The sequence below is a fragment of the Anolis carolinensis genome, chromosome 6 (genome assembly GCF_035594765.1).
Source record: "Anolis carolinensis isolate JA03-04 chromosome 6, rAnoCar3.1.pri, whole genome shotgun sequence".
NCBI lineage: Eukaryota > Metazoa > Chordata > Lepidosauria > Squamata > Dactyloidae > Anolis > Anolis carolinensis.
In genome coordinates this window covers 41,348,942-41,367,357 of record NC_085846.1, presented here as the reverse complement: position 1 = coordinate 41,367,357, position 18,416 = coordinate 41,348,942, and the positions used below count along the sequence as shown (strand labels likewise).

Genomic DNA, 18,416 nt, shown 5'->3' with positions numbered 1-18,416 from the left:
CACAGGGTCTCTTTCAATCCTCTTTATTATTTTTATGATGATGATGATGATGATTATTACAGTAGAGTTCCAGTTATCCAAGTTAAACGGGTGGGCCACGTCTCAGATAGCTGGATCTCTTGGATAATAGGGAGGCCCGGCCCTGTGCCTTTACTGAGTAAAGGCCTGGTGGGGATTGGGGAAATGTGGCACCCGCTACTCAACCACAATGGGCGCCTTGTTTCCCCAAAGTCCAGCGCCTTTACTGAAGGGAAGGGAAGCCTGACGAGGGCTCGCCCCTTGGGAAGCACCCCACAAGCGTTGCTAGTCAGCAGCGATCGCGGGACTCCTCCTCCTCCCTCTCCCGCTCCTTCTCTCGAACTCGAGAAGGAGAGGGAGGAGCACCCCCAGCGGCACCTCGGATAATACAGAGCCTCGGTTAACAGGAGTTTGATTAACTCTACTGTATTATTAACATTCAGGCTGGGTGGCCATCTGTCAAGGGTGCTTTGATTATGTTTTGGTGCACAAAAGCAGAAGGGAGTTGGACTAGATTGCCCAGGGGGTCTCTTCCAACCCTCTTTATTATTTTTATTATGATGATTATTATTAGCATTGAGGCTGTATTTATTCCCGTTTTGTTTTGTTTTTATTTTACTTCAAAATAAATTATGTGCAATGTGCATAGCCAGGCTTTGAGGCTACAAGGTTTTTCAATGCAAATCAAGGTGATTAATTGCAACATTCACACTTGCTTCCAACAGACAAGACTTCTTTCTCCCACCCTGGACCTTCTACAGATATATAAACCTCACTTGACTAGTTTCCAATATACCTCACAACCTCTGAGGATGCCTGCCACAGATGTGGGTGAAATGTCTGGAGAGAATGCTTTTGGAAAATGGCCATACAGGTCGGAAAACGGACAGCAACCCAATAATACAGCTTCTTTTCTTTGCTCCTGTTCCATGATTTCTTTGACAGGGCTTGGATTAGATCAGCGTTTCTCAACCTGTGGGGTCAGGATCCCTGAGTGGGTGCGAGGAGGTGTCAGAGGGGTCACCAAAGACCATCAGAAAACATATTTCTGATGGTCTTAGGAACTCCTTTGACAGAGAATGCTGGATGTAGATGAACTACAACTCCAAACTCAAGGTCAATGCCCACCAAACCTTTCCAGTGTTTTCTCTTGGTCATAGGAGTTCTGTGTGCCAAGTTTGGTTCAATTCCATCGTTGGTGGAGTTCAGAATGCTCTTTGATTGTAAGTTAACTATAAATCCCAGCAACTACAACTTCCACACGACAAAATCAATCCCCTCCCAACTCCACCAGTATTCAAATTTCAGCATATTAGGTACTTGTGCCAAATTTGTTCCAGATCCATAGTTGTTTGGGTTCACAGTGATCTCCGGAGGTAGGTGAATTACATCTCCCCTAAATCACTGTCAGTTCCTCCCAAATCCTTCCAGTATTTTCTGTTGGTAATGGGGGTTCTGTGTGGGAAGTTTGGCCCAATTCTATCATTGGTGGGGTTCAAAAGGCTCTTTGAGTGAAGGTGAACTGTAAATTCCAGCAACTACAACTCCCAAATATCTTATTTTCCCCAAACCCCACCAGTGTTCATATATGGGCATATTAAGTATTTGTGCCAAGTTTGGTCCAGATTTATCATTGTTTGAGTCCACAGTGCTCTCTATATGTAGGTGAACTACAACTCCAAAACTCAAGGTCAATGCCCACCAAACCCTTCCAGTATTTTCTGTTGGTCATGAGAGTTCTGTGTGCAAAGTGTGGTTCAATTCCATAACTGGTGCAGTTCAGAATGCTCTTTGATTGTAGGTAAACTATAAATCCCAGCAACGACAACCCCTAAATGACAAAATCAATCCCCCCCAACCCCACTAGTATTCAAATTTGGGTTTATTGGGTATTTGTGCCAAATGTGGTCCAGTGAATGAAAATACATCCTGCATATCAGATATTTACATTATTATTCATAACAATACCAAAAATACAGTTATGAAGTAGCAATGAAAATAATGGTATGGCTGAGGGTCACCACAACATTATTAAGAGGTTGAGATAGGGTGGGGTAAAAACACAGTAAATAAATAAATTAAACTAAAAGATTATTTATATTAGGCAGGAATTACACTTTAAATTGTACCTGTTCTGACTTGCATACAAATTCAGCTTAAGAATCTATATATATAAAATGTTCTGATAGTTTTTCCCTTAACTTAAACAGCAAAACTACACAACCAAATCACACCAAATTTGGTCACAAAAGATATAGCCATCCGGTCTGTGTTTTTACATAAAAAAAAAAACACGAAAAATAAAGTCCTAATTAGAGGGAGAGGAATAACTATTTTTCCCATTGCTGCCACTTTGTCTCCTAGCAACCCACTCAGCCATTTAATGGCACCCAGGGCCTCAGGCCTCTTCCACACTGCCTATAAAATACAGATTATCTGATTTTAACTCGATTATATGGCAGTGTAGACTCAAGGCCCTTCCACACAGCTATATTACCCATTTATAATCTTATATTATCTGCTTTGAACTGGATTATCTTGAGTCCACACTGCCATATAATCAACTTCAGTGTGCATTTTATACAGCTGTGTAGAAGGAGCCTCATATAATCCAGTTCAAAACAGATAATATAAGATTATAAATATACAGAACGTTGGATAAGTGAATATGTTGGATAATAAGAAGGGAGTCAGGAAAAGCCGATTAAACATCAAATTAGGTAATCATTATACAAATTAAGCACCAAAACATCATGTTATACAACACATTTGACAGAAAAAGTAGTTCAATGCACGGTGATGCTGTGTAGTAATTACTGTATTTATGAATTTAGCACCAAAACATCACAATGTATTGAAAACATTGACTACAAAAACATTGACTACTAAAAGGCTGACTGCGTTGGATAATCCAGAACATTGTTTAAGCGAATGTCGGATAAGTGAGACTCTACTATAATATGAAATAATTACTGTGGTATAATAAAACAGAACAATATAATCTCTAAAACCAGGACAGTAAATAAAGAGCAACACTCTGAAAGCAGGGAAATTGGGAATTCCAGAAAGGAAACAATCAGAGCCAGCTAACACTTCCCAACAAAGGATTCCCCCAGGCAGGAAGCAAACAGGATGCTACTCTAGCTACTCCAGAAAACGGCCAGGCTTTGAGGCTGCAAGGCTATACACTGCTATTCCACCTGGCCAACAAATGATTCCCATAAGCCACAGCAATGCGCGGCCGGGAAAAGCTAGTAAACCTATAGAACTTATCTTATCTGTAACCTGGGAACTGTTTTTAGTGGACTTATTTACTGTATCCTGGCCATCACTTTTATTTTCCAGGCCAAAACAAAAACTCTGTGGAAACAAGCATTGGTGATAAAGCTTCAGTGCAGTCGTATGTAAGTTGGATGTCAGTAACTTGGGACAGCCTGTACTCCACTTGCCATATGCCTTCAAGTTCCTTCTGACTTGTTGCTACCCTATTACAGGATTGTCTTGGCAAAATTTGTTCAGAAGAGGTTTCCCATGGCCTTCCACTGAGGCTGAGAGAGTGTGATGTGTCCAACATCACCCACTGGGTTTAATGGTCAAGCAGAGATTTCAACCCAGAATTGTAGCCCAATATTCCAACCACTAACCTAGTTGACTTTCCACTTATAGGAAAGTAGAGTTATAGGAGTTTCCTCATTGATCCTAGTAGAGCAGTGAGTCCCCAGGTGTTTTGCCTACAACTCCTAGAAATCCCAGGCAGTTTACCAGCTGTTAGGATTTATTGGAGTTGAAGTCCAAAAAATCTGGGGACCCACAAGTTGAGAACCACTGTAGTAGAGTTTATTTCCAAGTGGATACATAAAAATGAAACTACAAGTGAGCATTTCTCACAAGACCACTTTGGTCACCCAACTTATTATCTCATTCATATCGGCACAGGCCGAGAGTTTAATAAACAAACCGTGGACAGACAAGACCAAACTTCTTGTTTCTAAAACTGGATTATATAGCAGTCTAATCTTGGACAGCCTAAGAGAAAGGACATGTGAGGGCAGTGGAGTTCCAGATTAGTACTGGGACCAAAGAAAGGACTAGAGGAGTAACTGGCCTAAAAACCCTAGAGAGCTGCTGTGAGTCTGAATTGAGCATACTAGGCAAGAGGGACCAGTGGTCAACAGGCCAATGTAAGGTACCTTGGTATGTTCCTGCCTGAACCTGGAGATGCCCCAAGGGAGTAATGTACTTAATTAACCTTTTCTTGAAAACTCAAATATACTTTTTTTGGGGTGGCAGGGACCCCCCCCCCAATTGAAATCCAAACCAATCAGAAACCCGTGAGTGTATAGAAAGAAATACTATCACTCAAACCATTATAACTATTATCCACTTATAAATCTTAGTTCAAACTATTCATGACTTGTTTTAGTTAAGAAGACACTAATCTGGTATGTGCCCTGTGTAATCTCAGTGCAGGAGTGGCAGCTCATTTGAGTTGAATTGAACAGCTGAAGGTGTTGCACAGATGGTCTGAATAACAGAAGGGATGTAAAGTGCAAGTAAAGTAGGAAAGCAGGGCTCAGCACATTCAGGTGTCTGTGCATCGACAAAGAAAAAAATGCTAAGCTGCAGTTCACACTCCGAGGAAGCAAAAGGCCTAAGTACCAAATCAAACAACAGCCTTGTCTCAGGAAACTATACAGAAAGATATCTTAATGTGCTTCATGGCCCCTGAATTGTAGGTGCAGTTGAGAAAATATGAGTGCCTGCAAGGTTTAGAAAAGATAACACAACCCACTTAAACAAATCTTGATGTCTTGGTTTTCAGGCCTGATTCTGGGGTTATTTGAGGTCCTAATTCAGAGAACTGCATTGGATAGACCACATCAACTCAAGTTTCTTAGATATGGTTATCATGATTTTCCATCGGTGATCAGATCACTACTGGTATATGGCGTGTGTTCGATATCTAAAAAACTGGAGCTGACAAGGGAAAACCGGTGTCATTTCTGGAACCAGCAGGTCAAACATACCCAGAAACAGGGCTAACATTTGTATCACCAAAATGCATGTTTGTCAGTATAATGGTTGATGGGGGCAAGTGGTGGCAATTTAACTAGATTACCATTTGTGTCTCTTGAATCTTGGGAGTGTTTAATTTCAACATGATTTATATGACATCAAATTATTAAGACACATCAGTATTATTAAAAATAAGGCCACTTTACATAGAACCAGTTATGTTTAACTGTATTTCCCTTTATAAAATGTGTGCATACTGAAATACTGTAATCAGAGCTGGTATTGATCATATTTTCCACCAACAAAAATAACGCAGATGATAGTATGGACCACTAACAGGTGGTGGGCTGTCATAAACCATTATCCTGCTTTCCACTGTGTGCAATAAAGGAATGCTAATGAAAAACTACATTGCAGAGCTATTGCAAACAGTCTCATCACTACCAGCTCTTTGCAAATATGAGCATATAATCTCTCAGACTCAAATGGGTCTATGTCTGGTCTGGACCAGTAATATTTGGGCAGTTTATTTTTTCATTACTAGTATAGGGAACATGATTTTTTTTTAAAAAAATGTATAAAGTTCCACCCACAAAATCACATTTTTCCATAAAAGAAAAGCTGTACTTGAAAGAGATTGAATTCTTAAATTTGCTTTTACTTCATTAGGGAAGGCGAACAATACTAAATCACCACAGTGATATACTTGCTTGACCTTGAAGGAACTGGGGGTGGCGACAGCTGACAAGGAGCTCTGGCGTGGGCTGGTCCATGTCACAAAGAGTGGAAGCGACTGAACAAATAAACAACAAACTGATATAACCTATAAATTTCTCTCATGTCCCTATGGGAAGCTCTCTGCTGCTGTAGTCAAGATGTCAAATATAACCAGACAAACAATAAACCTTTTGCTTTTTAAATTAGCTGTCGGAAACAGTTGGTCCCAGTTAATAAACACTGTAGTTGCCTGGCCCATAATTAAGCTAATCACTATCCAGTTAGGTGACACCCACCTTTGAGGAAAACAGGCAAGAAGATAATTAGGGTTCCAAATCACCAGTCGTACGCGTACACACACAAGGGTATGAGAAATAAGTCAAAATTAGCCGTTCTGCTTTGGTTTTCCTGTATTTCCCCCCTTCCTAAGGAAAGTAACTTTTTTCCATATATACACCAGACTCAGAGCCAGAAGGAGAGAGTCATCACACCACATTAGGTGTCAAAATAATCTTTATTTGCAAAGTGTACACTACCACTCCTGAGAAGAAAAGAAAAGAAAACGCTCACAGTTATTTTCCCTTGCTATTCTCCACTGGGAGTTTTAATATGTTATTTTGGGTAGATGGCCTAGGGCCATTGCAGCATCTAATTGAGGGGTGGTAATGGGGAGGAGGATTTGAGGATTCATTTACGATGTTTCTATGTAGTGTTTTGGCATGGGGAAACCAAGAGGGAAAGTCTACATACACATAGAAAAAAGAGAGTTGTTTGTTTTGCTTTTCCTCTTCCAGGATTTTCTGAAATTGTGCTTATGCTAGCTTTGCAGATTGGTAAAAAAGTATAGCCTATTTGTACGTACCTGCGTTTTGCATACCTGACAAGGTACAGTACCGGCCCAGACAATCAGTTATTCCCAGCAAATGGCTAAGTAGAAGACAGACTTCTGAAATGTAGTACAAAGCTAGCTAAATTGGAATGTTTCCTCCACCCAGTATGTTTACCAAAGTTCATGAGAAGAGTGTTAATTTTATTTTAAAAATCAGTAGATAGAACATGGGTCAATGGTAGCTTAGGATCTGATTTGTTTGTTGCAGGGTGTTCAGGAGAACCATAAATTTACTTTGTATGTGGAAACAGCAGTCCTATGATTGCTTATTTGGTATTAAAATGCCACAGAATTCTGTGGAACACAGTTCTGCACAATCGTGTATGCAGCCAGGACTATACAGAGGGATGTACAGCTTAATTTAATGCCTGGGGGTTTAAAGCATAGGCAGGAACTATGTAGTCAGGGACTACAGCCTCTGAAAGGGACCTGAATAGAAATAACAGGTTCAAAAATCCTATTGAAATCCCTGCATGAGACTGAAGTGAACACTTTTCCCTTTCATCCTGTAGTTTTTATTCTACAGAGAAAATGTCCATGCAAGGAAAAAGAAACACATGAACTGGTCCTCTCTATCTTCTAGAGCAGAACATGTATGGTTCAGTGTATCTTCATGTTAAAAGGGATGGCCTTGGTTTAATTTTCCTTCCTTTACAGGGCCATACCTGATGAATTATAAAGCTCTGATACTAGATACAGCAAAGAAAGTTACATTCATTCTTTGTAGCCTATAACTGAAGATTTTTTCACTTATCAATCTCCTCTTCCATAAAAAAATCTCAATATTATATGACTAAAGTATGGAAATGCATCTGTGTCCCACCATGCTAGAAAGACAAGTGAATGTAGACCCTGGCATCACATTGCTTGCAACTAACAGATGCAAGACTGAGAGTGTGGAAGAGGACGACAGTCAGCATATACATGCCACTCCTCTTCAAACTGGTGAGGAGAAAATGTGCACCTGAAGTCTACTTTATGGAGTACCACTTCTGAGATCAATGGTCTTGGAAGCCACTCCATTTTTAAAAATTTGCTCCCTTCAGAGAGGGCAAGAGATGGCTACAAGTAATCCCCTGAGCCATCAGTATCCTCTTCCAAGTGCAACAATTAAAATCAGCTAAGTAGCTTGTCAGTTCAACTTCCTCTTGCTTGGGGCTCTGAGCTGGAATTTGATTCCTAAGTTGCAGGAAGCAATGGGTCAGAGAGATGTCTCTGAATGTCCAAGTGCTCCAAAGGTGCCTCAAGGTGCTCAGGAAGGGAAGGGAAACGAGATCCTCGGAAGAGTCCCTGTTCACCTGGTGCCCTCCGGTGTGGCTCTTGGTTAGGCAGGATCTGTGAGTAATGCTCTTGCTCAGAACTGATTGTCATGGTTTCATCTGAAGCCACAGTTAGGTGTACACCACTCGAAAAGGAGTCCCTGGATTTCAGCTGGGTTTTTTCAGTTTCAGAGTAATTTAGATTCTAGTGAGAAAAGAGAAAAAGAATAATACAAACAAGGTAAAATTGTTGCTTTAGGAATCTGACAATCAATTTCCATCCATGATGACTGAAGAAAATATCCTCAGAGACATAATGACAATTAATGCTGAAGGTTCAGAAACATGGCAGCAAGTGAAACACAGTCAAGCTTCACTATGATACCAGATCTCCTTATAACAAGACAAAGTTAAAATGGAGAATAGCAAATGTTGTCTATTTGTAGATAACACTTGTCAACACACATTTTGGTACCTCAAAGGTTAACACAATTCTGGGTATATTTGACTTGCTGATACCAAAAATGGCACCATTTTCCTCTTATCTGCTCTAGTTTTTGAGATACAGAACATATGCTATCTACCACTTTTCATCAGCTTGCCCATAGAAAACCAGGATAACCATATCTAAGATAATAGAGCTGATCTGGTCTTCTGAATCAATGCTCCAAATAACCCCAGGAACAGGCCTAAAAAATCAACACACTAGGGATATTTTTTTGTTGGGCTGCAAATAGAAACCGCACATGCATATCTTGCTACAGATGTATATTAGAAAAATCCAATTAAAAAACGGGAGTCGGGAATAAAGAGTGGTAGATTTTCCATTAGAATGTAACAATTCAGTTATGCAGATTTTAGTTATACTGTCATAACTAAAGGACGCACTGTGCTTTATTCCTGCCATTTATATATTCTTTCAAAAGCAGCTTCTGTGGGTCTGAGTTTGAAAGAAAAATGCAGATAAAATCCTATGTATATTTGTGGGGGAGCCAGAACAATCAGATATAGCAAGACCTAGTTCAAAAATAATATGCATAAAATTATACTCTAAAAAATGACGGACCCCTATATAAATAGAACAAATGAAATAATGAAGACAATTGTAGGATGATTCTGCCTATTTCAGAAGTATGTACTGTGTTTTAGCTACAGCTGCATTCACTCCTTGTGATTCAAAGACATAACCCTATGTATACTTATGGGGGAGCCAGAGCCTTTTGACTTGCTCCCATTTGGTTTAACTCTGCACTGTTCAGCAGTAGAACCCTTGTCCATCTTACTGTAAAGAAACCTAGATTTCCAATGCCCATATCTTACCTCTCTTGTGGGAGTCAGCTCCTCTTCTCCTACAGGTGAGGCAGGTTCTGTGCTCCTTAGGCCCATGTTGTACAAAGCCAAATTGTGGGAGGAGGGTGAGATGGAGCTATATGAAGGTGGCACTTGAGAAAGTTGTCGCTGCAGCAGCTGCAGGATGAGATTCATGTCAGAAGACATCCTGGATTCCAATCTATGAAAGAGACAGTGATATGTTAGATTGGTCCATTCTGATCTGTACAACGCCATTATACATGGATTTAACATCCATGGTTTTGTTTACTCATGTTACAAAAATATCCCCCACCCAAAAGGTCTGTGGGTCCCTCTAGATCAGTGGTCCTAAAACCTTTTAAGTGTGTGAATGCCATGCGTGTGTTGGCCGTATATGTGTGCGTTTGGCTATGCCAGATACCCACTATCACACACAGGCACTTGTACTCGCCACCATCACCACACACATCCGCCACCGCTGCTCACATTTATGCATGCTCACCGCTGCCACATACATGCATTTGCTGCTGCTGTGTGCATGCATCAGATGTGTGGTGTGGACGCATCCACGCATACATGCGTACCTGGCGGTAGTGGTGGGGGCTGGGGAAAAGACCTTGGAGTTCCGGATTTGGCTCACGGGTCTTAGAACACGTCTATGTCCTCCAGAGCTAGTCACTGCTTTCAATCCAAGTATAGTCAAAATATAGCATTTTTAATCCATGGTTTCAAGTATCAACACTGGGGGGGGGGGCTTAGAATGTATCCACTGCATATATGGGGACATGCTGTATATGCAAAACTACTCTTCAAACTAATAGTTTCCATGGAATACAGTTCCCAATATAACCAGCAGGGTGGGCACATATCATACAAATGTTCTTTCTATACACATCTGGTTTTAGTTCAGGTTATCAGGAGTCAGTTTACCACAACCAATTAGCTGTTCATATGCAAACAGTTCACTTGAATGAACAACGTCGCTTGTTATCTGGAAGCTCTCAGTTTTTTTCGAATGAACCAACCATGTTATCCCAAGGCTGGCACACTTATAATTCATGAATTCAAATGTTATATGGTTCAGAGAAGTAGGAATTAATGTGAAAAGCCACAAAGCAATTCACGGAATAAGCAAGCCTCATCTGAGATGATCAGTCATATGAAATAACATGCTGCTAACAAAGAGAAATTACATTGACAGCTATCCGATTAAAAAATCTAATAGTAAACCTCTCTCTTATTACACGAAGCAAGGATAGGAAAAGTTCCTGGTTTGGACTAAAATTCCTAGAATTTCTCAAACAGTATGGGCTTTTTTGCAAACTCTAATATATAGACAGGCCTGTGTTAAACATTAGGGGAGGGGAAACCCAGTCCAGTGGGAGCACCTGCCTCGGGAGTCCTTCAAACAACTGGGAGTCCTATGGAAGAATGGGCCAAAAGAAAGGTGAAAAGAGCTTTAAACATGAGGGCAAAAATAATTATAAGTACAAGTGTGGAAATTATCTGAGATCTAGTTAGTTAAGATCCATTTAGCATGCCAGCAGAGTATAAGTCTCAATTTGCCTATTTCATTCATTGTGTAGCTGCTCCCAGGGCCGGCCCTAGGTAATTTTCCAGTGTAGGTGAACAGAATTTTGCCCCCCCCCCCCCCCAAACCAAGCACTGAAAAATAAAAGCGTTGGATAAGCAAAAATGTTGGATAATAAGGAGGGATTAGAGAAAAGCCTATTAAACATCAAATTACATTATGATTTTACAAATTAAGCACCAAAACATCATATTTTACAACAAATCGGCAGAAAAATCAGTTCAATACATGGTAATGTTATGTAGGAATTACTATATTTACAAATTTAGCACCAAACATTGCAATATATTGAAAACATTGATTACAAAAACATTGGCTACTAACAAATTGAGTGCAAATAAAGATAGAATTGCATAAAATAAACTTGCAGTAAGAACATTGTCAGAAGTTAAAATCCGTAAAAACTTCAGCCCTTGCTGCCTAAAGAAATAGCTGTGGATCCAGGCGGGAGGCCGACTGCGTTGGATAATCCAGAACATTGGATAAGTGAAGGTTGGATAAGCAAGACTCTACTGTACTAACTATGGCTGACACTGCTTAGCTCCCAAAATCAGATGGGAGTTGGTACTTTTAGGGTACTTAGGTCCTAAGATGTATAAATAAGCCTCAGTTACCAAGAGTAAAATAAATACAAATTAAAACTTTAGAAAACAAGAGTCAATAAAAAGAAACACTAATGGGGGGGGGGGGGGGAATTAACATTTTGAGAAAGCAGTGTATTTTTTGGATTGCTGTAGGTTTTCGGGCTGTAGGTTCTTCCCCAGTCTCCAACAGACCTCAGCCTCTGAGGATGCCTGCCATAGATGTGGGTGAAACATCAGGAGAGAATGCTTCTGTAACATATTATTATTATTATTATTATTATTATTATTATTATTATTATTATTATTTTTATTTTATTTTTGTACCCCGCCTCCATCTCCTCGAAGCTAACATGGCGGCTAACATGGGGCCAAGCCCAAACAATTACAATAAAACAAAACAAAACACCGTATATACGCGTGTACAAGCCGACCCGAATACAAGCCGAGGCACCCAATCTTACCACAAAAAAAAAAAAAAAAAAAAAAACCTGGGAAAACATTGACTCCAGTATAAGCCGAGGGTGGTAAATTTCAGAAATAAAAATAGATACCAATAACATTACATTAATTGAGGCATCCGTAGGTCAAACGTTTCTGAATATTTACATCAAGCTCAAATTTAAGACTGTCCAACTCTGATCAAATCATTATTCTCATCTTCTTCAATGTGCTTATGTATTCTTTTAATAATAATAGAGTAAAATAATACATGTAATAATAATAACAACAAATAATACAGGAAAATAATACATGTAATAATAAATAGAGTAAAATAATAAATGCCATAATAACATGGCCATATAGTGCAGAAAGCTCACAGCAACCCACTTGTCTTTACCGTATTACACAAATGTAATGCGCACCTCAATTTTGGCATAGTCACTTAGACAAAAAAGGTGTGTCTGAGATTGATGTAAATATGGTAGTTTTAACCTTCTTACTCAGATAGAAGATTGAATAGGGCTGCAGTAACTAGGCTTTGGCATTTTGGAGAATATGCTCAGCATAACTATGGTCCTTGTCCTCTGCTGACCATGAGAATGATGAGCAGACTTTCTTCTCAACCTCTGACAACACTGATGGCAAGGCTGGGGTGACTTACTTGAAGTGGGGACAAACTTAGTAAATAAATAACACCACTCAGAAAACAATCAGGGCCAGCTAACACCTCCCAACAAAGGATTACCCCAGGCAGAAAGCATCCAGGCTTTGAAGCTGCAAGGCTATTTGATGCTAATCAAGGTGGCCAATTGCAACATTCACACCTGCCTCCAACAGAAAAGAGTTCTTTCTTTCTCCCACACTGGACCTTCTGCAGATATATAAACCCCACTTGTCTAGTTTCCAACCTCTGAGGATGTCTGCCAGCAGGAAAGGGACTTGCTTAGCTCCATGCACCTCAGCTATGGATGGATTGCTCCTTCATGGGTGCTGAAGAGAAGATAGTATGGACACAGGTATATTCCTGCTGTCAATCAGTGTGTTCATAGAGGAGCAAATCTGTCTTATGGTACATCTCCACTGTTTTTGTCCGTGATCTTCATTTGACTCTTGAGGAACAAGACTTTACCACTGGCCTTGGTTTTTCTCTACCTTGTCCAAATATGCATGTATAAGGTGTCAGTGACAGCAGAGGTCAAGCCTATATGCACACAGGTGTGCAGATACCTAGGCCTAATGTATGGACATTAAGGATAGGAGGAAAAGGAAACAATTTTTTAAAAGATATTTTAAAGATGTTTTTAAATTGTTAGATTTTAGCCGTTCTTGTAAGCCGCCCCGAGCCCTAGGGGAGTGGCGGCATATAAGTTTAAATAATAAATAAATAAATAAATAAATAAAATAATAAAAGTGGGAACATTGTTATGAGGACACCCTTCTCCTTATGAGTCTAACTCACGAAGGGCTTTTCTCTTATCCCCTTTTTGTATGTTCTATTTTTTCAAAATATTAGAAATTAGTTAATTAATAGAAGCCAATGTGGGTGAGTTTTCCGCTCTTAAATGATTTCTCATTCCAAACATCATAGCAATCTGTGAGACCTGTATTTGTAAGTGTTTATATTTGTACTAAAGTATAATGTATGAGAGACATTTTCAAAAGCATTATTTGTATTTAAAGAATTTTTGTTGTCACAGATGTAGTTTATTTTCAACAAATTGTTTCTCAAAACCTCTGTTGGCCCTTTCTATAAACTGTAGAAACAACTCAGTAATGAAAGAAGTTGCCTAGGAAACTTCTTGTTTCCAAGAAAAAGTTGGATGGATAGACATCTAAAACGAATGCTTTAAGAATAGATAATCCATTTAGACAGCTGGGTTACATAATCTACCTTTCAGTTTTTTTATTTTGCTTTTTAGAACATTGGTTTCTTTGTTTTGTAGAAATCAAGAGCTATTGGAATTGAGATTGGTGCCTCCCACCCAATATTCTCAGACCTTCAAGCAACAGAACTTACCTGCTGATTTGTGCCTGGAGGCACTCCAATTTGGATTCAATCTGTTGTGGTCTGTTATCAGAATGTGGAGGCATCTCCATGGGCTGTGCATGTCCAAAGGGCTATGTACCAGGGACATATGCTGGAGAGGCTCTGTAAGGGATGTAGGCCTCTTATCCTCCCAGAATGTGAACAGGTTGGAAACATCCAATGGTGTTGCTATCAAGTAAAGGAAAGAAAGTTACTAATCTATATTTAAAATGTATATAATAATATAGAGTTTGAAAAAAAAGCCTTTTGGGACTGCAACTCTCAAAATCCTCCAGCTACCAAGGTGGCTGGAAATCTACAAGAACTTATCCAAGGTTGCTAAGACTTTCAGTGCTTAAGCACTACAATGGCTGAAAATGCTATTCATAATAAAATCTATGTGTTCTACTATTATGGTGTTGGGCACCAAAAAAATTGATCTGCTGAGCATTATCATCTGGCTAAATTTCAAAAATACCACATAAAAACTGGCTGAATTACAACAATTCTTAAACACTAGACAAAATATCTCCAGCCTCCGAAAAATGAGATGGAAAGGAAAGAAATGCTTAATTCATGTTGGTCCTGTACTGACACCACTATGTCCTATTTACTTAAGACATGTACACCCTGCCTTTAAATAGATTTTTCTGAAGTGGCTTCCACCAAGTAAATTTCTACAACCATCAGCAGTAGAAAAGATAAAAGTCTGTTACTTAGGAACAAAATAGAATGCTATAAAAAGCCCTAAATGGGTCAGTTCAGGATTAAAAAGCTCTTTAAAAAGTTTAGGGAATGTCTTTGCCTGTTATCAAGCACAAGCATCTCTAAGCATCAAAAAGATGGTATCACTGCTAAGGAGGTTGTCTCACCAGTTGCCACCTGTGCTGTCAATGAATATAGCAGGCAATTCTTTCCCATCCCCTCAGTACATGTTCGAAGGGCTTTAAAAGATTAGCACTAGCATTATGAATTGTACCTAGAATGGTGGTAGGGAAACAATGAAACTGCTTGGATACACAAGGAATCCTCTTTACAGACATTCTGCTGAAATGAAAACATAAGGAGCAAGTCAGCAGGGCACAGAAATGTCCAGCATTGTCCCGTGGACATGTCTGTTTCTGCCTCCCTCTCGATGCATTTAGATCTGGAAGGAATGGAAGAAGTAGCAGAGTTGGGTGTCATCTTCCAGGAGCAAGTATTTAATTCTTAAACTCCAATAGCCCATCTATACTCGCCCACCCAATAGGGATAGGCAAGTATAGCCCTCCAGATGATGTTGGTCTGCAATTCCCATCAGCTGCAGCCAGTATAGGAAGGCATTATGGGAATTACAGTCCAAAAATGGTTGGTGAACCATGCTTGCACACCTCGGATATAATAATAATGTGTGAGAAAGTGAAATGACCTAAGGATGTATGAGTGTATGTGTGTAAGAAAGTAAATTAATGTTAATTCTTTGACCACAAGTTAAACAACATTAAAATATTGAAAGTTAAGTATTCTATAAGAGACATTTGTTGCTGTTACTGCTTGTGAGAGATAAGGCAACAAGAATTTGTAGTGTGGGATGTTGTATTGTGTTATATTGTATATCGTGTTATAATGGTGTAGCCTTACAGTGTGAGGGAGGACACAGGAGTGTATGTATATTAGAAGGATTGTGTGTGTGCATTTGTGAGAAAAGTGAAAGAAAGGAAAGGAAGTAAAAAGGGAAGAGGACTGTTGCCGCCACCTGAGGACAATATGGGAGAAACAATAATATACGTTATATTCTTGAATTACCCACACCTTCGAAATAACTGCCTCCTCATTTAAATCCTTAAATGCCAAAAGTGTCAGAGGGTTGAGTAATGGCTAGTGTTTCATTATTTATTTATTTTTACTTTGATCATTATTTCAGATTAAAAAAACACTTTTAGTGATTATCTTTTTAAAAATTAAAAAGTGTTACTAATGATCAATGTAACAGGCTAATTTTCAAATTAATTTTAACAAAAATAGCTTTGAAACCATCAAACTACATTTCTAGAAACATTACACTATAAAAATTTATGAATAAAACATGTGTAATATGGGACGGAATAAATGGTGTATATTACTGATTTAGGGTAAAGATTATAGCAATAATACATATGATGTATTTTAAAATCCTCCAAGTTTTTCAGAAGGGCTCAGTATTATTGAACGCACAGTGAAGTTACATTTTGCTGTTCCAGTCCTTCATAACAACCCTTTCCTTTTAAAACATTTTTAGTTCGAGACTATAGACTTATAAATTATTAACTGGTAGTAAATCCCATTAAACTTGGAATAGCTTACTTTACAACTAAATGTACACAGGCTCGGACTGCCATTAACACCGTCTGCAGTTTCATCCAACTATGTTATGCAGTAACTTATCCTCTGTCTATTCCTCTTCCACCACCATCTACTCAGCTTTCTGACACAATCTTCTGCCTTTCTATGTTGAAACAATACCAGTGTCCAGGCCACTATGGGACTACAACCGTTTAACCCACCTCTTTGGCCACGTTAAACTATGTTGTTTTAAGATGAAGGTTTTTTGATCCTAAAATTAATATTGCATTAGTTTGTCAAAGGTGAAAAGTAATTAGATTACTGGAGTGCAGTGGTGCATTTCTCTTCTATATCAATTCCTGCAGTTATGGAACACATACTTCAGAATGTTCAGAACTTTGGATAGTTCCTTTTTACATCTGAACCTAAATCTGGAGCATTGTTGCTGTCCCACCAATATGGAAGTCTCTAGCTAACAATGCTCCTAAGCCGAAGTTGCTAGTAGATCATGTAACTCAGGCCAAGCAGATTGCCTTATTCAATGAGAGTGCCCAGTGAGCTACATACCTGCAAAGGGTAGGCTGTCATCAGTCATCAGTTTGTCAATCTCGGTGTCATCACTAATCAGGCTTATCACTGCTGGTGCATAGTTGTTCTTTTCAGTCAATATGAAAGATTCACCCTTGGTGGGGCTGGGCACTTTGGCCTCCTCTTCACTTGTCTGGGAGCACGGTGTTGTAGTACTGCACATATCATCCCAATGGTCCTTGCTGTGGGGACGCTGTAGCTGGGTCAGCTCAGAGTACGCATGGTACTGCTCTGGGTCTGAGATGCCTGTATCCAAGCCGTCTGGGTCTGCCATCAGGATAAAGGTTGCAGATCATTTTGTTAGAGAGAGTACTGTCCACAACCTACAGTTTAATTGCCTGCAGCATCTATGCTAAGCAAATGATCACAGACATCTGAAAAGTGTAAGACAAAATATCAGGTTCTGGATGATCATCTGAATTATAAATTATACTGGCAAACTGTTTCATACCCTCTAAATATGGCAGCACTAAAAGACAATGTATGTATCTGTTTTGCTGTTCCCACCTTCACCTACATCACAAATAAACAAGCAACTCCATCCCCGGGTATGTTATGAGTCTCTATACAGAGTCAGTATAGGGACAAACTGTAAGGCAAGCTTCTTGGCCCAGATCTTGTCAGTATCCCAGTGCCATCTGTCATGCAAAAGCCTAGCTTTTCACTCTTGATTTTCAAGATTCTCAGAAGGACCCTTTTAAGAAAGACATGCTGTATACATATTGTATGCACGTGTACATATTGTATGTTTTACATGTTTTGATATGGTCAAAAGTGACTAATCAATAAAAAATTGTTGTTGTTGACATGCTGCATAGAAGGGTAAGTGATGATGGGAAAGTGACTTGTCCCCAAGGCCAATGAGTCCATTATACTTCACAAACAAGTCTTTGGTTTCTTCTTATTTTTAGCAATTGGACCACACTACATTTTAGGCACTTAAACTAGACTTTGCAGGAGTGATGAGAACACTGCCCAGATTTTGTTTGCATTAGCAACATCTGCCAAATTTCCCCATTAAGCCAAAGTAGAAATAGAATCATAGAATCATAGAATTGTAGAGTTGGAAGAGACCTCACGGGCCATCCAGTCTAACCCCCTGCAAGAAGCAGGAAAATCTCATTCAAAGCACCCCCGACAGATGGCCATCCAGCCTCTGCTTAAAAGCCTCCAAAGAAGGAGCCTCCACCACAGTCCGGGGGAGAGAGTTCCACTCCCGAACAGCTCTCACAGTGAGAAAGTTCTTCCTGATGTTCAGGTGGAATCTCCTTTCCTGTAGTTTGAAGCCATTGTTCCGCGTCCTAGTCTCCAGGGCAGCAGAAAACAAGCTTGCTCTCTCCTCCCTATGACTTCCCCTCACATGCATCAACAAATGTGGCATTTGATGATACAGGCTGGATCATCTTTGATATGTGGGGCAGGGATAGATACCACTTACCCTGTTTCCCCGAAAATAAGACAGGGTCTTATATTAATTTTTGCTCCCAAAGATGCACTAGGTCTTATTTTCAGGGGATGTCTTATTTTTCCATGAAGAAGAGCTCACATTTATTGTTGAACAACAAAATGAACATTTATTATATACTGTAAAGTAGTTGTCATCACAAACCAGCATAACCAGACAAACTGTGAATCCTATCAAGAATTTCTTGTTACTACCATTATTTACATGTGC

The 18,416-nt window shown here is 39.5% G+C and overlaps 1 protein-coding gene across 1 annotated transcript in view; it reads right to left on the bottom strand.

Moving 5' to 3' along the window:
- Positions 1-6,246: 6,246 nt before the first annotated feature.
- Positions 6,247-18,416, bottom strand: part of kcnh6 (potassium voltage-gated channel subfamily H member 6) — a 163,227-nt gene continuing 151,057 nt past the window's right edge. The window contains 5 exon segments of the mRNA XM_016994498.2: positions 6,247-8,104; positions 9,220-9,409; positions 13,844-13,932; positions 13,935-14,041; positions 16,721-17,008. Of these exon segments, the coding sequence (XP_016849987.2) occupies positions 7,820-8,104; positions 9,220-9,409; positions 13,844-13,932; positions 13,935-14,041; positions 16,721-17,008 (959 nt within the window). The 3' untranslated portion in view covers positions 6,247-7,819.